The 23,466-nt window shown below is 44.0% G+C and overlaps 1 protein-coding gene across 2 annotated transcripts in view; it reads right to left on the bottom strand.

Moving 5' to 3' along the window:
* The window catches only part of LOC124711249 (dentin sialophosphoprotein-like), a 99,024-nt gene that overhangs the window by 4,909 nt on the left and 70,649 nt on the right, over positions 1-23,466 (bottom strand). The window contains exon 4 of one of the 2 annotated variants that reach the window (XR_007005447.1): positions 11,519-14,917. Coding sequence is in view for 1 of the 2 variants with exons in the window: in XM_047241219.1 (XP_047097175.1) it covers positions 11,596-14,917 (3,322 nt within the window). In the remaining variant the exon portion in view is untranslated. The remainder of the gene's footprint in view (positions 1-11,518; positions 14,918-23,466) is intronic. The other variant, XM_047241219.1, reaches the window with a different exon arrangement.

Here is a 23,466-nt window from a genome sequence, read left to right as displayed (position 1 = left end):
CTGTGACTGCCCTTTTTAAAGGTGTCCATTCCTGCTCAACTGTACTGCCTACTGAGTTATTCCTTATTGCTGTTTCTATAGTCTTAGAGGACTTCAAGCGTATGTCATTCCTTAGTACTTCCATACCCCACTTCTCTGTGTATTGATTTTCGCTGACTAATCTCTGAAACTCCAGCCTACTCTTGATCACTATTACACTGTGATCTGAGTCTACGCCTTACTGTCCAGTATCTGATTTCGGAATCTCTGTCTGACCATGATGTTATCTAAACAAAACGTTATCGGTTTTCAAGCAGCGTCAATTCGAATAGAATCCTCGAGCTTTCGGTGACCATCTCCGCCATCGTCGTCAGGAGTTCATTGATTGCCAGGCCTGTTTTTTTTTTCTTTATTGAATTTCGATTCCCCCCCCCCCCCCCCCGAAGGGGACGGTCTGGCAGCAGCTTAGTATGCTCTTCAGCCTATATACTTTGTTTTAAAAAAGGAGAAGATAATATATAATAAAAAAACAGGCGACAAAATCGGAGACATGGCGAAAAAATCGTGGAACTTAAAACAGAGAAACAAAGGGATGATGATGCTAATAAAATACATATGAAGCAGACAGGTAAAATAATAGACAGACAATTAAAAAACACGGTGACAGTCTGGTTTCTGGTCGCAAAAGACATAAAATTCACACCCAGCGAAAGCATGGTTTCTGTTCGCAACACGGGAAAAGACGAAACAACACTGAACAGTCACTGGAACACTGCACTAAAATATGACATACCACAGCCGAGAGCAGATGGGTGGAAACTGCTCAGATGATGGTAAAACAAGAAAGGGGGAAGGTGAGGCAAAGCGAAGGGGGGAGGGGGAAAGGAGCCATTGGAGGAATAGGACCCATAATAGGGGTGGGGAGTGCTGGGCAGACGCAACAGGGAGTGGGGAAGGCAGAGGACGGGAAGACAAAAGGACTCGGGGGGGGGGGGGGAGAAGGGAGAGGTTAGGTGGGGAGAACCACAGAATGGAAGGGGGGGAAGAGGGAGCCCAGGGAAAGGACGGAGGAAAGGAGGGAGGATGAGGATCAGAGTTGATATGAGGGATAAATGGAGGGAGAGAGGGCATCATCTGGGAGGGGGAGTTGATGGAAGTCACCTTGCGACAGGAGATTAAGGGTGTTAGAGATGGAGGGTAGGGGGGACACAACAGTGAAGACGTGGCAGGGGGTGGGGACGGGAGAGGAGAGGAACAACCAGGGGGTGAAGGGGATCAAGGCGGCGGGAGGTGTAGAGTATGCGAATATGTTCGAGGAGTAGGAGCAGATGGGGGAAAGGAATGAGGTCATAGAGGATCTGCGTGGGGGACAGGAGGCGTATATGGAAGGGGAGGCGAAGTGCGTGACGCTCAAGTATCTGGAGGGACTTATAGAATTTGGGGGGGGGGGGGGGGCAGATATCCAGGTGGGACTGGCATAACAGAGGATGGGACGGATTGAGAATTTGTAGGTGTGGAGGATGGTAGAGGGGTGCAACTCCCATGTCCGGCCAGAGAGGAGTTTGAGGAGTCGGAGACGGTTGTGGCCTTTGGATTGGGTGGAGCGGAGATGAGGGATCCAGGTGAATTGACGGTCAATGGTGAGGCCAGGGTAGGTGAGGGTGGGGGTGAGCCAGGCCTGCTACGGTTTCTCGCTTATATAGGCATGATGACATCATCAGCAGCCAATCAGATACACCCAATGTGGCGCGAGCGCGTAAGTCGACCCGTGCAGCTAGCGGAGCTATTGCCCGTGGCAGCACCGGTGACGACAGGTGGCGCCAGGGGCAGGCGCTACGTTTGAAACTGCCGCTCCCGCGTCGCGCATCAGTCTTAGCTTTTTTTCGATGTCCAACGCCCATCCCCATGCCCTGCTGAGTGTGTACCCCTGGTTTCTGTTGAAATTGTAGTTGTTTAAAGGCCGCCTCATTTATAACGGAGTCCCAATATGCAGACGCATGAGCCAACACTTTTGTATTTTCGAACCGTATTTTATGTCCGTTTTCTAGGCAATGTTCCGCTATGGCCGACTTGTCAAGCTCCCTTTGTTTTGTATGGCGCTTGTGCTCAGTTCAACGCTCCGCAGCCGTGCGAATTGTTTGTCCGTTATACATGCTGCCAAATTTATAGGTTACACCATACACGCCGGACACTCGAAGAACAACGTCGTCTTTAACAGGGCGCAACATGTCTGCGGAGCCTATATAACCGAGAAACCGTAGCTCAAATGGTTCAAATGGCTCTGAGCACTATGGTACTTAACATCTGAGGTCGTCAGTCCCCTAGAACTTAGAACTACTTAAACCTAACTAACCTAAGGACATCACACACATCCATGCCCGAGGCAGGATTCGAAAGTGCGACCGTAGCAGTCGCGCTGTTCCGGACCGAAGTGCCTAGAACCGCTCAGTCACCAAGGCCGGCGAAAGCGTAGCAGCCCTGGCAGTCAGTGAACTCCTGACGACGATGACGGAGCTGGTAATCGAAAGCTCGAGGATATTATTGGAATTGACGCGGCTTGAAAACCTAGAACGTTTTATTCATGTATGCCGTCGCGAAAGACTCCGAGGACATATGATGTAATCTAACTGAAATCTTTCCGTATCATCCGGCCTTTTCCAAGTATATCTCCTGCCCTTGAGATTCTTGAACAAAGTATTCGCTATTACTATATGAACTTTATTACAGAACTCAATTGTCTCTCTCTTCTCTCATTCCTTGTCCCAAGCCCATATTATCCTGTAACCTTTTCTTCTCCTCCTTCCCCAACAACTGCACTCCAATCCCCCACGACTATTATATTTTCCTATTCCTTTACACACTGTATTACCCTTTCAATATCCTCATACACTTTCTCTGTCTCTTCGTCTACAGTTTGTGACGTCGGCATGTATACCTAAACTATCGTTGTCGGTGTTTGTTTGCTGGCGATACTGATAAGGACAACCCTGTCACTGAACTGTTCACAGTATATCACTCTCTGCCCTACCTTCCTGTTCATCACGAATCCTATTCTTGTTATACCATCTTCTACTGCTGTTGAAATTACCCTCTATTCATCTGACCAGAAATCCTTGTCTTCTTTCCACTTCACTTTACAACCCTTACTACACCAACACCGAGCCTTTGCAATTTCATTTTCAGATTTTGTAGCTTTCCTAGCACGTTAAAGCTTCTGACATGTCACGCCCCGACTCGTAAGACATTATCCTCTCGTTGGTTATTCAATGTTTTTCTCACAGTCACCCCCGTTTGGCAACCCCCTTCTAGAGACCGGAACTGGGGAATATTCCGGAATCTTTTGCCAGTGGAGAGATCATCATGACACTTTCCCAATTACAGGCTACATGTCCTGTGGATACACGTTACGCGTTTTGCGGTTTCCAGTGCCTTATGCATCCTCACGTCGTTGGTCGTTGCTGATTCTTCCAAGAGAGTACTTCTTATGCCGGAAGTCTTCGGGCGCCAATGTTGATTATTATTCAAAATTTAAGCAGCGCCGAGTTTCGAACGCTGGACCGAGGACGGTTTGTTTACCAATCATGGAAGCTACACCTAGACCACTGTTATAGAAGGGATGTGACATTTGGCAGTATTTTTAGTTGTGTCGCTCACTTTGAACGGCTCCTCTAGGCGAATGAGTTGTGATGCGGCTCTACCGCTATCGCAGCTCTAAGCACATTGGCGTACCGAGTTAAAAAGCGTACCGGCTGTTCTTTTTCCCCACAGTACATACAGGCACATGAAGTTGCGACACCACGAAGGTCTTGCCTTATTTTGTTGAAAGATAACGCCTCACAGTGACGTCGGAGATCGAGCACACCCACCGAGCTTATCATGTCAGAACTGTATTTACTGCTGTCGGAGTAACGGGCTTTTCGAACCGAAGGTGACCGTATTGCGTACCCAGTGACGTCTCCCTACCAACACGGCAGCTGCTGGGCGCATATGACAATGGTACCGATTCTGATACTGATACTGATACATCCGTCGTGATATCTGCAGTACCGTGACTCCTCTGAAACGACGACGTGGTAGTGCTCTTGTGCTGCCATTGCATCCCACACGTGGCGGTGCGCCTCTCTGTTCTTCCGTGTCCAGGAAAGCTGCAACATGGTCACTTTGCTCCACACGTTTCATTATCCGCGAGGATTCTCGTCCTGTAACCAACAATCCCATTTCCTGATTCAGGGTACGTGATGTGTCTATACAATCCTGAACGGCAGGGTTAGCATTGTGTATGTCCTCGCAGGCCTAGACGCTTGGGACAATGTAACTACGGCATGGCGTTGAGTGTGAACTTCCTTATTCCATCGATTCCATATTTGTATAACAGTCGCGGCATATCGACCTACCCGAGAAATAATCTCACTGAACGATAAACAAGAATCCCGATAGGCCCGGATCCTGCTGCTGTCTAATCCCGACACATACTGACGGACGTTTCTCCTTCTTACACGAGGCATAACACGATCTTCTCTCAAATCACTAACATTCAAATCAGATTTACGAATGAGAAAGCTGCTACGTAATCATGCCTATATATATGGATTTCAGTTTGCATTAATCCTACCTATTTTCTGCGGTTGCGTTAATGCTAATCATTTGCACATGTCAGTATATAGAGACACTGGCACAAAGAGTCAGTTCCGACTCTGCGTTCGATATTGGAAGCAAGACTGAAGAAAATCAGAGACACGTTCATAGGATTTATCGACATATAAAAAGTGTTCGGCAATATAAAATGATACAAGATGTCCGAAATTCTGAGAAAAGTAGGGGTAAGCTATAATCGAAGACCAAGAGGGAACCAAGAGGAAACAGTAAGATTGAACGACCGAGAACGAAGTGCTCGGACTAAAATGGGTGTAAGACAGTTCAAAATGGTTCAAATGGCTCTGAGCACTATGGGACATCTGAGGTTCATCAGTCCCCTAGAACTTAGAACTAATTAAACCTAACTAACCTAAGGACATCACACACATCCATGCCCGAGGCAGGATTCGAACCTGCGACCGTAGCAGTCGCGCGGTTCCGGACTGAAGCGCCTAGAACCACTTGGCTACCGCGGCCGGCATGTAAGACAGTGATAATCTTTCGTTCCTACTGTTCAGTCTATACGTCGAAGAACCAATGAAGGAAATTAAAAAAAAATAGGTTTCAAGGTGAAACGATTCGGTGATGACATTGCTATCGTCAACGAAAGTGAAGAAGAATTACAGGATGTGTTGATTGGAATTGTCTTGAGCAGTCTAAGGAGTACAGAATATAGACTGAGACTAAATAGAAGAAAGACGAAAGAAATGAGAAGTAGCAGAAACGCGAGCACCGAGAAACTTAACATCAGAAATGGGGACGGCGAAGTGGACGAAGTTAATGCACCAAAGTAGCCCATCAGGGACGGAGCAAGGAGGACATAAAGAGCAGACTAGCACTGACAAAGAGGGCATGCCTGGGCAACTATCAAACGTAGGACTTAATCTGAGGATGAAATTTCTGAGAATGTACGTTTGGAGCACAGCGCGATATTGTAGTGAAGCATGGAGTGTGGGACAATCGAAATAGAGGAGAATCGAACATTTGAGATGTGGTACTATAGATGAATGTTGAAAATCAGGTGGACTGATAAGGTAAGGAATGAGGAAACTAGTTTTAATAAATTATTGTCTCTTATTGATGTATTCACGATAGTTAGGAAGTGCTGTAGTCCGTAGCCGGCCATGAGTCGGAGAGCATTTCGTACGCTGTCTGGCTAGGTGACGAAGCGACCATATGTCGCGCGTAGTGGGGTGGGGCTCGGCGCTGGACCGTAGCAGCAGAGCTTCAGCCTGGGAAATATACATGACGGGAAGTACCGCCATCTTGGCGCCAAAGTCACCGATTTTGTTTATTTATATTTAATAATTAAAGTCATTTATGACAACATGAATACTAGGAGGAGCCTCTGGATGTTTAAAACCATCTATCATAATTTTGCGTCGTTAAAATTCACACCCGTTCATTAACAAATGCATATCTTAGTAAGTACGAACTTGATCGGAAATCCACGAACTGTGACGAAACTAGTAAGAGATACGGACTGCGCGCCAAAGTCTGCAGTCGGCGTTAAGAGCTCTTCCTGTCTTGTTCGATGGTAGCCATGATCTCGGTTACGTGACATGAGTGTTTCATTATGGATCTAATAGGAATGAAAGTGATATTACGGCATTCTGAATGTTAATTTCGAGTAAATAGATACGCCAAAGTTGATCGACAGCAATTTCAGGTAATTAGCTTCCACCGACAGAGACATCCAATGCGCCAATGAAGAATCTTTACGGGACGACATTTACGAGAGCTGCACCGCGCACAGGTAGGAGGAAATCCGACGACACGACCCACCAAGGCGGATCAAGGAAGGTCCGACTTACACTCGCAAATTCCGGGTGGAAATGCTGACCAGTTATACTGTACGTCACATATACCACCCTCTACGGACTCGCGGCTAAGCTGAGTAATAACAGTATCAGTTTAGAAGCGAAGGGATCTTGCAACAAGATGGCAGGATGTATGTCAAGACGTCAGGGAATGACTTCCATGGTACTAGAAGGGGCTGTAGAGGCTAAATACTGTAGAGGAAGACACAGATTTGAATACATCCAGCAAGTATTTGACGATGTAGGTTGCAATTGCTGCGCCGCCTTCACGGCGTTGCTGTTTTAATTGACAGCGGTATGCTCTTACTTCCCAACTTCCGTGGAAGGGGAACTTGCTTTCCACATCGCCCTCGTTCAAGAAAGGTCAGGTTATTGTTGATGCTTTTGTGGTCTTCAATCCGAAGACTGATTTGATGCTTTTCTCCACGTTGTTGCAACCTGTGCAAGTTTCTTTGTGTAATTAATGTAACAAACATCCATCTGAAGCTGCTTACCGTACATAAATAATGATCTCCGTCTACGATTTCTATTCACCTGCACTTCCCCCCATTACGAGATTGACGATCCCTTGGCGCATCAGGTTGTGTCCTGAACCTTCTTTTAGTCAGTTACGCAATCTATCAATCAAATCTTCAGCAGTCTTCTACAGCATCGTTTTTCAAAATCTTGTATTCTCTAACTGTCTTAACTGCTTATCATCCGCATTTCACTTCTGTACAAGGCCACATTCCAGACAAATACTTCCAGAGGAGACTTCATAACATATTTCTATTCGGTGATAGCAAATTCCTCTTTTTCAGAGTAGCTTTCCTTGTTATAGAAACTTTCGACTTTAAATATCCTCACTACTTCGACCACCATCAATTACTTTTGCTGCTCAAATAGTAGTGCTTACTTACTACTTCTAGTGTCTTATTTCCTAATATATATACCATATGACTTTCTGAAAAGCATCATCCACACAATTCCGAAGACGGCAAGAGCTGACAAGTGCGAGAATTATCGCACAATCAGCTTAACAGCTCATGCATCGAAGCTGCTTACAAGAATAATATACAGAAGAATGGAAAAGAAAATTGAGAATGCGCTAGGTGACGATCAGTTTGGCTTTAGGAAAATTAAAGGGACGAGAGAGGCAATTCTGACGTTACGACTAATAATGGAAGCAAGGCTAAAGGAAAATCAAGACACTTTCATATCATTTGTCGACCTGGAAAAAGCGTGCGACAATATAAAATGGTGCAAGCTGTTCGAGATTCTGCAAAAAATTAGGGATAAGCTATAGGGAGAGACGGGTCATATACAATATGTACAACAACCAAGAGGGAATAATAAGAGTGGACGATCAAGAACGAAGTGCTCGTATTAAGAAGGGTGTAAGACAAGGCTGTAGCCTTTCGCCCCTACTCTTCAATCTGTACATCGAGGAAGCAATGATGGAAATCAAAGAAAGGTTCAGGAGTGGAATTAAAATACAAGGTGAAAGGATATCAATGATACGATTCGCTGATGACATTGCTATCCTGAGTGAAAGTGAAGAAGAATTAAATGATCTGCTGAACGGAATGAACAGTCTAATGAGTACACAGTATGGTTTGAGAGTAAATCGGAGAAAGACGAACGTAATGAGAGGTAGTAGAAATGAGAACAGCAAGAACATCAGGATTGATGGTCACGAAGTCAATGAAGTTAAGGAATTCTGCTACCTAGGCAGTAAAATAACCAATGACGGACGGAGCAAGGAGGAATCGAAAGCAGACTCGCTATGGCAAAAAAGGCATTTCTGGCCAAGAGAAGTCTACTAATATCAAATACCGGCCTTAATTTGAGGAAGAAATTTCTGAGGGTGTACGTCTGGAGTACAGCATTGTATGGTTGTGAAACATGGACTGTGGGAAAACCGGAACAGAAGAGAATCGAAGCATTTGAGATGTGGTGCTATAGACGAATGTTGAAAATTAAGTAGACTGATAAGATAAGGAATGAGGAGGTTCTGCGCAGAATCGGAGAGGAAAGGAATATGTGGAAAACACTGATAAGGAGAAGGGACAGGATGATAGGACATCTGCTAAGACATGAGGGAATGACTTCCATGGTACTAGAGGGAGCTGTAGAGGGCAAAAACTGTAGAGGAAGACAGAGATTGGAATACGTCAAGCAAATAATTGAGGACGTAGGTTGCAAGTGCTACTCTGAGATGAAGAGGTTAGCACAGGAAAGGAATTCGTGGCGGGCCGCATCAAACCAGTCATTAGACTGATGATAAAAAAAAATCCATTAGCAACGCCTGTTTTGAAATATGTACTGCACTCGCGCAGGATAACATTTCTCAGTACGGAAGACCTCCTTCTATGAAATAACAGACGGAACGCCCGGCGGAAGATGTGTTTGGCGCGGCCACTTTGTCAGAGTTTAGCCGAGTTTTCGAGTGCTGGCCAGGTGGACGTACGAGGTGTCTACGTGGTGGATCTGTCAAACTTCGACGTGACCGGAAGTTACACTATCCTGGTCGGTTAAGCACACGCAATGCTAGTTTTTGTAGTATTTCACTCGTCTGTTCGTATGGAAGTTCCACGTCCTGGTCGTTCAAGCAGGCGCTATGCTACGTTTTGTGGCATTTTACTTGTCTTCTTGCATCGTGGCTGCTGTATAAGATAGAGAGTAGCCATTCATAAAGAGAGTAAAGAGCGAAACATGCTGATATCCACGACACGTCCGTACTTCTTACACAAATGACGCATTCAGTCACTAAAACAATATGCAACAGTCGTCTCCTATAAAGTTGATAGCATTAGTCATCTCCTATAATGATAACTGCATCTTGTTGAAATAGCCTACAGAGGTCATCGACACGTCGAAGAACTTGATGAGGCTCATCTCTCCATGCATTTACACTGTACATCTCCAACTACACGACTTCTTTGCAGTTCACACTTAAGTGCCTGTCAGAGGCACCTTCAGACTATTTCTCTACCCTTCGTACATCCATATTTAAATTGGATGAAGGTGGGTCACAGCTGGTATAATTTTTATTAGAAATTAAATTCCTCCAGCTGTACTTAAGATTTTATATTTACTTCACTACTAGTTTCGACGTTGTGTCAACGTCATCTTAAGGCCTGTTCACTTTGATGAAATCAGTTCTGTGTGGCTCAGTCTAGAAGTCCGCGGTGGGACCAACACGTGCTCCACTTGGATGGCGGGCAGTAACTCCATCCCGCCATCCCTCCATCCATGGGGAGCACGTGTTGGCCTCACTGTGGGCTTCTAGACCGAGCCACACGCAACTGATTTCATCAAAGCGTACGGGCCTGAAGATGGCGTTGACGCAACGTCGAAACTAGTAGCGAAGTAAATATAAAATCTTTAAGTACAGCTGGAGGAATTTCATTTTTAATAAAAACATTTCCCCGTCCCACTCTGTAACAGAGCGTGGGAAAAATGAAAACGTAAATCTTTCTGTACGAGTTTTTATTTCTCTTATGTTATTACAATGGTCATTTCTTCCTAAGTAGGTTGGCAGCAATAAATATTTTCATATTCAGAGGTGAATGGTGCTGATAGAACTTTCGTGAAAACGTGTCGCCACAACGTAAAACGTCTTTGTTTTAATGATTGCTATCCAACTCGTTTGTCATATGTGTGACAGTCTCTCCCCTATTTGGCGTAAGTGTAAAACTAGCTGCCTTTTTTTTAACTTTTTCGATGTCCTCCGTCAACCCTATCTGGTAAGGATCCCATACCGCACATCACTACTCTAACAGAGGATGGCCAAGCATAGTGCAGGCTCTATACTTCAGTATAAACACAGGCAACTGAAATACTTATTTATTCTATAAACTGGTTTTCGAATCTTTTCCGGCTCGTCTTCAGATGGTGCACGACATGATACACGACTATATCGAGGTATAATTCTGGATGCTGCCTTGCGACAGTATGCGTGGCTTTTTTGTTAATATCCATGTATCAGTTGACTATTTCAAAGCGTGATTCTGGATGCTGGCTGTTGGCTGGCTTTCTTGTTGATATCCATCTGTCAGCTTCCATTGTGATGTACAGCTGGTAACAACACATCACTCACTTTTCACGCGGTATGTATGTATATACACCGTAGTTATGAAACTTTGCAAGCACCCAGCATGCGCTGTATAACTACTGCTTGTAGTAGAACAATCATATATTTGTACACATTTAATTAAAGGTACCTGCTTAACTAAGCTAAGGCAGTTATGCATAATAGCTTGGCAGTACATGCTAAAAATGTCGTTACTCACCACACACAATAATACAAGAGAATTTAATTCACATGTGTATATTTCTGAACTAGTTAACTTGGTTAAAGTACAGAAATATGTTTCACAAGCGGGAAGTGGAGACAAATTCACATAATAATCTCGTCTTCTTTGCATCAAAGATAGTATATTTTAAGTGTAATTCGCAATATTGCCTAAATGAAAAATCATCTGACCGCATTTTGTTTTATTATGACCGAACTACAAGTAGTTCTACAAGTGTATAAGACATGTACCAAATTAATCTGAGCACAAGAGCTTCATTTCAAACATCTACAAAAAATTTAATCCGTATCATAAGCGTATTAGTTCTACTGAGTGTGGCACAAGTACCGACTATCTTACATCAGAGGAAAAAATGGGAAAAATTAAAGGAAGGATAGTAGAATATTGGGAAAGGAAAAGGAAGTGAAAGAAGGGAGGAGTGTAAGCAGGAAGTCAGGATTTAAGACATGAGGAAAGGAAGGAACGAAGGCAAGAAATAAAGGAAGGAAAGAATGCTCAAGTATAATTTATCACAGCAGACAGAGCAGTAGCTCAGCTCGACAGGAACCCTCGTTTAATATGATAGAACCCTCCCCCCTACTGGTCGCAAGTGATTTCTGCAATCATGGAAAAAATTAAACGGATGTGGCCAGACTGGGATTTTAACTTTGCTTGTCCCATGTACGTAATCAGTTAATTTAACACAGCACCAGCTCAATTCGTATTGAAGAGGAAAAATGAAAACTAATGAAGATCCCTGTTGACGGTTAGAAACTTATTGAGGTGATTTCATTATAAATAACTTACATATTAAGGTACAACTGAGTCCAGGTGTCTGTTGTCTTGGAAAGAAATATAAAATCTTACGTTATTGATGCGTGCTATTAGAATATAGCCTCATGCTGCTGTTGGTCTATTTTATGCAAGCGATTATTTTGATCGTACTGATAGCCATCAAGGAATTCGTCTGGCTCATGGGACTGCTGATAAACGTCCGCATCGTTCCCAAAGTGGCTTTGCTGATATTGCTGCAAGTCCTGATTACTGATGGGAAACTGTTCCTTCTCATATTGCTGTACAATCTGTTCTGATCCAGGTTCTTGATGCTGCTGATATCGATCGTGACTATTGCCTTCAGTATCGTCTTGGTGTGCTTGCTGTTCTAAATCGCCTGAGCCGAAGATATTGCTCTGCTGGTACTGCTGCTGGTCATCGCTAGAATAAGATTGATCTTGTTTCTGGGGATACAAACTGATGTGTTCAAAATCTGAGTCAACATGTTGTTGGTTCTGCTGTTGAATTTGATCGTTGTTTTGGGTTTCGCCGAGTTGATATTGTTGCAGATCATCTCCAGAATCTAAAGACTGCTCTTGGTGTGTGTTCTGGCTAAGTTCAGAGTCAGAGTCTAATTCTTGCTGCGTCTGTTGCAGAATTTGATCTTCGCCCTGTTGATATTGTTGCAGATTTTCTCCGGAATCTGAAGACTGCTCTTGTTGCGTATGCTGGCTAAGTTCAAAATCAGAATCAGATTTCTTCTGTGTTTGTTGTAAATCTTGTTCTTCGTTGAGTGTACCACTTTGTTGATATTGCTGTAGATTTTCCCCAGAGTCTGAAAATTGATCTTGTTGTATATGCTGACTTAGTTGCGAATCAGAATCTAATTCCTGCTGTGTCTGTTGTAGGACTTGGTCTCCTACTGATGTATCGGTCTCTTGATACTGTTGCAGATTGTCTCCAGAATCGGAAGATTGATCCTGCTGTGAATGCTGACTGATTTGTTCATTATCAGAATTTTGCTCTTGCTGCGTCTGCTGTAGGACTCCATTTGATGTATCGGTCTGTTGATACTGTTGCAAATCGTCTCCAGAATCGGATGATCGATCTTGCTGTGTATGCTGACTGAGTTGTTCAGAATCAGAATCTAATTCTTGCTGTATCTGTTGTAGGTCTCCGTTTGATGCATCGGTCTGTTGATACTGTTGCAGATTGTCTCCAGAATTGGAAGATTGATCCTGCTGTGAATCCTGACTGATTTGTTCATTATCAGAATTTTGTTCTTGCTGCGTCTGCTGTAGGTCTCCATTTGATGTATCGGTCTGTTGATACTGTTGCAAATCGTCTCCAGAATCGGAAGATTGATCTTGCTGTGTAAGCTGACTGAGTTGTTCAGAATCAGAATCTAATTCTTGCTGTATCTGTTGTAGGTCTCCGTTTGATGCATCGTTCTGTTGATACTGTTGCAGATTGTCTCCAGAATTGGAAGATTGATCCTGCTGTGAATGCTGACTGATTTGTTCATTATCAGAATTTTGTTCTTGCTGCGTCTGCTGTAGGTCTCCATTTGATGTATCGGTCTGTTGATACTGTTGCAAATCGTCTCCAGAATCGGATGATCGATCTTGCTGTGTATGCTGACTGAGTTGTTCAGAATCAGAATCTAATTCTTGCTGTATCTGTTGTAGGTCTCCGTTTGATGCATCGGTCTGTTGATACTGTTGCAGATTGTCTCCAGAATTGGAAGATTGATCCTGCTGTGAATCCTGACTGATTTGTTCATTATCAGAATTTTGTTCTTGCTGCGTCTGCTGTAGGTCTCCATTTGATGTATCGGTCTGTTGATACTGTTGCAAATCGTCTCCAGAATCGGAAGATCGATCTTGCTGTGTATGCTGACTGAGTTGTTCAGAATCAGAATCTAATTCTTGCTGTATCTGTTGCAGGTCTCCGTTTGATGCATCGGTCTGTTGATACTGTTGCAGATTGTCTCCAGAATTGGAAGATTGATCCTGCTGTGAATCCTGACTGATTTGTTCATTATCAGAATTTTGTTCTTGCTGCGTCTGCTGTAGGTCTCCATTTGATGTATCGGTCTGTTGATACTGTTGCAAATCGTCTCCAGAATCGGAAGATTGATCTTGCTGTGTATGCTGACTGAGTTGTTCAGAATCAGAATCTAATTCTTGCTGTATCTGTTGTAGGTCTCCGTTTGATGCATCGTTCTGTTGATACTGTTGCAGATTGTCTCCAGATTCGGAAGATTGATCCTGCTGTGAATGCTGACTGATTTGTTCATTATCAGAATTTTGTTCTTGCTGCGTCTGCTGTAGGTCTCCATTTGATGTATCGTTCTGTTGATACTGTTGCAAATCGTCTACAGAATCGGAAGATCGATCTTGCTGTGTATGCTGACTGAGTTGTTCAGAATCAGAATCTAATTCTTGCTGTATCTGTTGTAGGTCTCCGTTTGATGCATCGGTCTGTTGATACTGTTGCAGATTGTCTCCAGAATTGGAAGATTGATCCTGCTGTGAATCCTGACTGATTTGTTCATTATCAGAATTTTGTTCTTGCTGCGTCTGCTGTAGGTCTCCATTTGATGTATCGGTCTGTTGATACTGTTGCAAATCGTCTCCAGAATCGGAAGATCGATCTTGCTGTGTATGCTGACTGAGTTGTTCAGAATCAGAATCTAATTCTTGCTGTATCTGTTGCAGGTCTCCGTTTGATGCATCGGTCTGTTGATACTGTTGCAGATTGTCTCCAGAATCGGAAGATTGATCCTGCTGTGAATGTTGACTGATTTGTTCATTATCAGAATCTAATTCTTGCTGTGTCTGTTGAAGGTCTTGGTTTTTGTTTGGTGTATCGATCTGTTGATGTTGTTGCACGACGTCTCCTGTATCTGAAATCTGGTCTTGCTGTGGATGCCAATTAACCTGTTCAGAATATTGATTTTGTAGTGATTGCTGTGCAATTTGATCTGCATCAGATGTCTCACTTTGCTGATACACCTGAAGACCTTCTTCAGATTCTTGTTGATCGTTTACCAGTTTACCAGACTGAGGATCTCCGTATTGATGAATCTGCTGTACCGCCTGATCGAAGTCTGCACTGGGGTCTTGATGCTGCTGCTGCTGGCTGTCGTCCAGGTCGTAATCGTAGCCCTGCTGGTACAGCTGCCCAGACTGGTCAAATGCGGGCATCTGGTTATGCTGCATCTGCTGCCACATCTCTTGCCTGTCTTTCAGGACATCTCTATACCATGCTGGCAAGCTGTACGCATTTGAACGTTGATGGTGTTGGTACGGCCGCAAAAGATCTCCTATTTCAGAGAACTTATCACCCGCGAATTTGAGCCCTGGTTCCAGCCTGCGGACTTGTTGGTACTGGTGTTGCACCTGGTCCACGTTCTGCATGTAGTCTTTCCTGTGGACAATGAGAAGCGATAAATTTTTAACTAATGTTCATTTCGTAGGTTAAACAAAGGTTAGCAAGCGAAGTCTACAGTATATACGAGCGTTATTCGGAAAGTAAGGTCCGCTAAGTCGCGAAATGGAAACGACAGCGAACATGGACGAAGTTTTGCGCAGATGTGTTGGGCCGTGTCTCTGGTGTGCCTGTCAATCGTGCCACGTAGCTCTATGCAGTTGTGAGCACAAGGTGAGAAAGTAAATATGTTTAGGAGAATTATGGGTGCCCAATGAGAAGTTTCGCCTGGTTTCATGCAACCCCACATAACGTAAGTGTAATGCATTTCCTTCTTCATGATAATTCGTGACCGTGCACTGCAGGGGCAGAGAGGGCGCCGCTGCAACGTATTCGATGAACGTGTTTGTTCGATCTGCATACACTACTGGCCATCAAAATTGCTACACCAAGAAGAAATGCAGATGATAAACGGGTGTTCATTGGACAAATATATTATACTAGAAATGACATGCAATTACATTTTCACGAAGTTTGGGTGCATAGATCCTGAGAAATCAGTACCCAGAATAACCACATCTTGCCGTAATAACGGCCTTGATACGCCTGGGCATTGAGACAAACAGAGCTTGGATGGCGTGTACAGGTACAGCTGCTCATGCAGCTTCAACACGATATCACAGTTCATGAAGAGTAGTGACTGGCGTATTGTGACGAGCCAGTTGCTCGGCTAACATTGACCAGACGTTTTCAATTGGTGAGAGATCTGGAGAATGTGCTGGCCTGGGCAGCAGTCGAACATTTTCTGTATCCAGAAAGGCCCGTACAGGACCTGCAACATGCGGTCGTGCATTATCCTGCTGAAATCTAGGGTTTCGCAGGGATCGAATGAAGGGGAGAGCCACGGGTCGTAACACATCTGAAATGTAACGTCCACTGTTCAAAGTGCCGCCAATGCGAACAAGTGGTGACCGAGACGTGCAACCAATGGCACCCCATACCATCACCCCGGGTGATACGCCAGTATGGCGATGACGAATAAACGCTTCCAATGTGCTTTCACCGCGATGTCGCCAAACACGGATGCGACCATCATGAGGCTGTAAACAGAACCTGGATTCATCCGAAAAAATGACGTTTTGCCATTCGTACACCCAGGTTCGTCGTTGAGTACACCATCGCAGGCGCTCCTGTCTGTGATGCAGCGTGAAGGGTAACCACAGCCATGCTCTCCAAGCTGATAGTCCATGCTGCTGCAAACGTCGTCGAACTGTTCGTGCAGATGGTTGTTATCTTGCAAACGTCCCCAACTGTTGACTCAGGGATCGAAACGTGGCTGCACAATCCGTTACAGCCATGTGGATAAGATGCCTGTCATCTCGACTGCTAGTGATACGAGGCAGTTGGTATCGAGCACGGCGTTCTGTATTACCCTCCAGAACCCACCGATTCCATAATCTGCTAACAGTCATTGGATCTCGACCAACGCGAGCAGCAGCGTCGCGATACGATAAACCGCAATCGCGATAGGCTACAATCCGACCTTTATCAAAGTCGGAAACGTGATGGTAGGCATTTCTCCTCCTTACACGAGGCATCACAACAACGTTTCACCAGGCAACGCCGGTCAACTGCTGTTTGTGTATGAGAAATCGGTAGGAAACTTTCCTCATGTCAGCACGTTGTAGGTGTCGCCACCGGCGCCAACCTTGCGTGAATGCTCTGAAAAGCTAATCATTTGCATATCACGGCATCTTCTTCCTGTCGGTTAAATTTCGCGTCTGTAGAACGTCTTCTTCGTGGTGTAGCAATTTTAATGGCCAGCAGTGTACTTCCTTCTTCATGATAATTCGTGACGGTACACTGCAGGGGCAATGATGACGCCCCTGCAACGTATTCGATGAAAGTGTTTGTTCGAGCTACGTATAAGACAGACTTGGCTCCCTCTGATGCTCATCTCTGCTCACATGAAACTCTGGCTACAACGACAACGAACTGCGGATCAGCGCAGAGAATTGAATGAAAGAACAGGTGGCTGTCTTGTATGACGAGGGTATTGGAAAGCTGCTACAATGCTATGACAAACGTTTCAGTCAGAGCGGTGACTTTATAAAGAAATAGATGGGAGGTGTAGCAAACTCCTGGAAATAAATCGTTTTTTTTTCACTTTATTCTTCTATTTCGCAAGCAATCGTACCTTACTTTCCGAACTCGTATACATTTAAATATGCACAAAAAATCACATAAGACGTAACACCTCTTTTATTTCGTGAACGGTTCGACGTATCAGAACTAGTTTTCAGCTAATGGTACTGCAGAGACAGTTACGTAATTTTGTCGCATATTTTATCTCCTTAACTCGTCCACTAGCCGAGCAACGGAGGTATGCTATTTCCTTTTTTCAAGTGTAATGATATATGTTTCTTAAAGGCAATCAAATGTTTTGAAATAGAGAATACTGGGTAATATAGAAATTGTTAATGATGGCATATTAACTTTTTATAAAAGTATCCGAGAAGTGTACAACTTATACAACGACAGACTCCGTCGTTGTATAAGGTCTTCCTTCTGTTTATTTGTCTCCTCAGAAGCTGTCCGCTTACACATGTGTAAGTACAAATATCTGAAATAATATTTCTCTCATACGCTTGTAGATACAACACTCGTTGGACTCGTAGCTGACGCTGTATCTACGAGGAATAAAGTAGAGCCCGGAGGGAAACACCATAGTACCGTACGACTACCCTGTTGCTGCATATATCTACATCTACATAGATACTTCGCAAGCCACCGTACGGTGCGTGGCGAAGGGTACCCTGTACCACTAATTTCCTTTCCTGCTCCACTCGCCAATAGAGCAAGGGGAAAGTTACTGCCAGTATGCCTCCGTATGAGCCCTAATTTCTCGTATCTTATCTTTGTGGTCCTTACTCGCAGTGTATGTTAGCGGCAATACAATCGTTCGGCAGTCAGCTTCAAATGCCGGTTCTATAAATTTTCTCGAAAGGTTTTCTCGAAAAGAACGTCGCCTTCCCTCCAGGGATTCAAATTTGATCTCCCGAAGCCTCTCCGTGACACTTACGTATTGTTCGTGCCTACCGGTAACAAATCTAGCAGCCCGCCTCTGAATTGCTTTGATGTCTTCTTTCAGTCCGACCTGGTATGGATCCCAAACACTCGAGCAGTACTCGAGAATAGGTCGCACCAGCTTCCTATACGCGTTCTCCTTTACAGGCGAACCATTCTTTCCTAAAATTCTCCCAATAAACCAAAGTCGACCATGCCCCTTCCATGCCACAGTTCTCATATGCTCGATTTGCAACGTTGCGCCCAGATATTTAAACGAAGTGACTGTATTAAGCAGGACACTAGTAATACTGTATCCGAACATTACTGGTTTGTTTTTCTTAAGGGGCTCCGGAACGCCCTATACTTGCAATGTTAAAATAACGCTTATAAATTACATCTTTCCTCACAAAGTATTTGAGGTAGGAAGTTAAACTTTTTACAGATTATTTATTGGAATATGGGCTACAACTTAACACAGGGATTTTACAAAATTTTAGTTCAGTTATTTAAGATGATTTTTTTTCAATTGTAATGAAAATTCACAACATTTTTTTGCAATTTTTTATTTATATATTCAAAAATATACAGTTTTTTGGAAAATGACTGTGTTAAATTATGCAGAAGGTACTGTGTAACATTTACTGAAAGTTTGAAACAAATATGTTTGGAAGATCCTTAGAAAACATGTAATTAGTATGAGAAAATAAAAGTTTTGGGAATCGAGCGACAAAGATTGGATTAACTTTTTAGTGCATTCCAGGTCCATAGGATGGATTATCTTCATCCTCTGCAAACTCCTCCTCCAGCTTCCTCTTGTTCCTCCTCCTGTTTACTCTTGCTTGTATTTCTAGACTCTTTACAGCCCTGTCTGCAGCCCGAAGGCGTTCCTTGTCTAAAGCAAGCATCGCTCGTACCATGTTAGAACCTATCTTCATTCCCATATTTCTCAATACCTTTGGCTTTCCAACATTTCTCCTTTTCTTAAAAGCCTTCAGAGGATTTCTAATAACTTTACTTTTACTCATTATTATACTTCAACAAATCAGAGACTCAAGAAACAGAATTAATTACGAATATTTTCGAGATAACGACAGAGTAAATAAACATGAAACAATCGACAATCGCACCAGCGATATATATAGAACCATCACAGGTTAGCCACAACACATACTTTATCTCACATCACTAAAATGTACCTGATGAACACGGACGTTAATAATAACACCATTTGACAGCAGTTTAACAGCGCCACAGTGTGTCACGCCCATGTAGAACACATTTCAAAAATAATTTAAAAATAGTTGTAGTCTTCGGAATTGAATAAATTATATATCTATTAAAAGGTAATAGTCTGCAGATTCAGAAAACGCAAAAAAGTAAATATTGAACTTTTCATGATTTTGAGCCTTTGCGGAGCCCCTTAATCGTCCGCTTTAACCAACATTTTTCTACATTAAGGGCTGGCTGCCATTCATCAAACAAACTGGAAATTTTGTCGTCTTGTAACTTCCTACAGTCACTCAACTCCGATACTGTACCTTACATCACGGCATCATCAGAAAACAACAGCAGATTGCTAACCACACTGTCCGCCAAATCATTTACGTATACAGAGAATAAGAGCAGTCCTATCACATTTCCCTGGTTTATTTTCGACGATATACTTGTACTGATGAACACTCGCCGTCGAAAAAAAATTGTTCAAATGTGTGTGAAAACTTATGGGACTTAGCTGCTAAGGTCATCAGTCCCTAAGCTTACACACTGCTTAACCTACATTGTCCTAAGGACAAACACACACATAACCATGGCCGAGGGAGGACTCGAACCTCCGCCAGGACCAGCCGCACATTCGCCGTCGAGGACAACGTACTGGGTTCCGTTATTTAAGAAGTCTTCGAGCCACTCTCATACCTGTGAACTTGTTCCATATGCTCGTACCTTAGTTAACAGTCTGCAATCGGGCACCGTGTCAAATGCTTTCCGGAAATCTGGAAATATGGAATCCGCCTGTTGCCCTTCGTCCATTGTTGTCAGTATGTCAGGTGAGAAAAGGGCAAGCTGAGTTTCCCAACAGCGATGCTTTCTAAAACCGTGCTGATTCGTGGACATAAGCTGCTTAGCTTCAAGAAAGTTTGTTATATTCGAACTGAGAATATGTTCAAGGATTCTGCAGCAAACAGATATTGGGGATATTGGTCTGTAATTTTGCGGTCCGTTCTTTTACCTTTCTTATATACTGGAGTCACGTGCGCTTTTTTCCAGTTTCTTGGGACTCTGTGCTGGGCGAGAGATCACGGCAGATGCAAGCTAGATGAGAAGCCAATGCCGTGCGGTACTCTTTGCAAAATCGAATTGGGATTCCATCCGGACCTGGTGATTTATTTGCTTTCAAAACTTTCAGTAGTTTCTCTACGTCAGGTATGTCCAGGTATGTCGTCCATATGGGAGTCTGTTCGATGGTCAAATGACTGTATGTTTGTACGATTCCCCTGTGTGAACGATTTCTTCAGTGTGAAATTTAAAACTTCGGTTTTCGTTATGTTATCTTCAGCCGCCACATCAGACTGATCGATAAGGGACGGGATGGAAGCCTTTGCTCGCTTAGCGATTTTACATAGGACCAGAATTTTCTCTGGTTCTCTGCCAGATCTTTCGCTAAGGAGCCTGACATGAGAAACCCATTTGGTGCTGCTTTTACTCGGAGTTTATTGCAAAAGGTTTGAGTACCATAATTATCAAACGTTATGTCATTGAACTTATCAAGATATTTTGGTTCAAAAAATGGTTCAAATGGCTCTGAGCACTATGGGACTTAACTTCTGAGGTCATCAGTCCCCTAGAACTTAGAACTACTTAAACCTAACTAACCTAAGGACATCACACACATCCATGCTCGAGGCAGGATTCGAACCTGCGACCGTAGCGGTCGCACTGTTCCAGACTGGAGCGCCTAGAACCGCTCGGCCACTAACGGCCGGCAAAAATCTTTTGATCGTAGGTAAAAAAAGTATATTGCTTCACTAAATAAAGCGCATTTGGCTCAAAATTTCGGTTGATACTATATTTAAAATGATTAAACATGCAAAAAGATTACGTTTCCCTTTTATAACACCGTTTACCGAAAACCTTTCGATATCTTGAACCATTCGCTAAATGAGTCAGAAATATGGTAATGGAAGTAGACTTGTCAGACACCTGTGCTTGAATAACAATCCTTGAAATTAACGCTATCTTGTTTCGGGAGACAACATCATTTTTCTTCCAGCTATTACTATTTCACTTCACCGAGCATATTCACACACTTTTGCATCAACAGAACTGACCTGTTACGGTCCTCGTAGCTCGGCTCTGCGTTGCATAGATCGCTACCGAAAGGCGTAGTTGCCAAATATACAGTCTGATTAAAGTATCCGAACACCCCACGGATTGCGGAATTGACCACTAGACGTCACGATGGATGAACCCGCCAGTAAGAAAGGAGGCGTGGAGTATTTTGTTGTCATTATATACTACTGAACACTAAAACTGCTACACCACGAAGATGACGTGCTACAGACGCGAAATTTAACCGACAGGAAGAAGATGCTGTGATATGCAAATGATTAGCTTTTCAGAGCATTCTCCAAAGGTTGGCGCCGGTGGCGACACCTACAACGTGCTGACATGAGGAAAGTTTCCAACCGATTTCTCATACACAAACAGCAGTTGACCGGTGTTGCCTGGTGAAACGTTGTTGTGATGCCTCGTGTAAGGAGGAAAAATGCCTACCATTACGTTTCCGACTTTGATAAAAGTCGGATTGTAGCCTATCGCGATTGCGATTTATCGTATCGCGACACTGCTGCTCGCGTTGGTCGACTGTTAGCAGAATATGGAAACGGTGGGTTCAGGATGGTAATACGGAACGCCGTGCTGGCTCCGAATGGCCTCGTATCACTAGCAGTCGAGATGACAGGCATCTTATCTGCATGGCTCTAACGGATCGTGCAGCCACGTCTCGATCCCTCAGTCAGCAGATGGGGACCTTTGCAACACAACAACCATCTGCAAGAACAGTTCGACGACGTTTGCAGCAGCATGGACTATCGGCTCGGAGACAATGGCTGCGGTTACCCTTGACGCTGCAGCACAGACAGGAGCGCCTGCGATGGTGTACTCAACGACGAACCTGGGTGCACCAATGGCAAAACGTAATTTTTTCGGATGAATCCAGGTTCTGTTTACAGCATCATGGAGGTCGCATCCGTGTTTGGCGACACTGCGGTGAACGCACATTGGAAGCGTGTATTCGTCATCGCCATACTGGCGTATCACCCGGCGTGATGGTATGGGGTGCCATTGGCTATATGTCTTGGTCACCTTTTGTTCGCATTGACGGCACTTTGAACACTGGACGTTACATTTCAGATGTGTTACGACCCGTGGCTCTACCCCCATTCGATCCCTGCGAAACCCTAGATTTCAGCAGGATAATGCACGACCGCATGTTGCAGGTCCTGTACGGGCCTTTCTGGATACAGAAAATGTTCGACTGCTGCCCTGGCCACCACATTCTCCAGATCTCTCACCAATTGAAAACGCCTGGTCAATGGCGGCCGAGCAACTGGCTCGTCACAATACGCCAGTCACTATTCTTGTAGAACTGTGGTATCGTGTTGAAGGTGCATGGGCAGCTGTACCTGTACACGCCATCCAAGCTCTGTTTGACTCAATGCCCAGGCGTATCAAGGCCGTTATTACGGCCAGAGGTGGTTGTTCTGGGTAGTGATTTCTCAGAATCTATGCACCCAAACTGAATATATTTTTCCACTGAATACCCGTTTATCATCTGCATTTCTTCTTGGTGTAGCAATTTTAATGGCCAGTAGCGTATGAGCAGTATTAACAGAGGTGGTGAACTTGGAGAACTCAATGACTTCGTACTTGGATTAGACACTGGATGTCATCTAAGTAACAAACCCATCAGGAAAATTTAAAGCCTTCTTAAGATGACGGAGTCGACTGTTCACGGAATGATTGTAAAGTGGAAAGGCGTATGAACAGCCACAACGAAACTAGGCGTACGTCAAGTATTGATAGACAGCGAGCGCTTCAGAGACTGGTTGTAAAAAATCGCATGAAATCGGTGGAAGGAATCACTCTCAAGTTTCGAACGGCCGCGAGCAGTCCATGTAACATGACTACTGTCCGTGGCAAGTTAAAAGGCAATGGCGTACAATGGTTGAGGAGCTCCGTAAAAGTCACTTACTTCTGCAGTCATTATTGAGCGACGCTTCTGGACTGTGGATACCTCAAAACGAGTGACTTGAAATGATGAATCACGCTACTCCCTGAGGCAATCCGCTGGAAAACTCTGGATTTGACAATGTCTGGAGAACGTCTCCCGCCGCCTTATTTAGAGCCAACTGCGACGCAGAGAGAAGATGAGGTTACGGCGTGGGGGATATGGTCCCCTTATTTCACTTAAGAAAACAATA

Source organism: Schistocerca piceifrons, chromosome 8 (assembly GCF_021461385.2).
Source record: "Schistocerca piceifrons isolate TAMUIC-IGC-003096 chromosome 8, iqSchPice1.1, whole genome shotgun sequence".
In the NCBI taxonomy this organism is placed as follows: Eukaryota; Metazoa; Arthropoda; class Insecta; order Orthoptera; family Acrididae; genus Schistocerca; species Schistocerca piceifrons.
The sequence above is the reverse complement of the archived record's forward strand: the minus strand, read 5'-3'. Positions and strand labels throughout refer to the sequence as shown.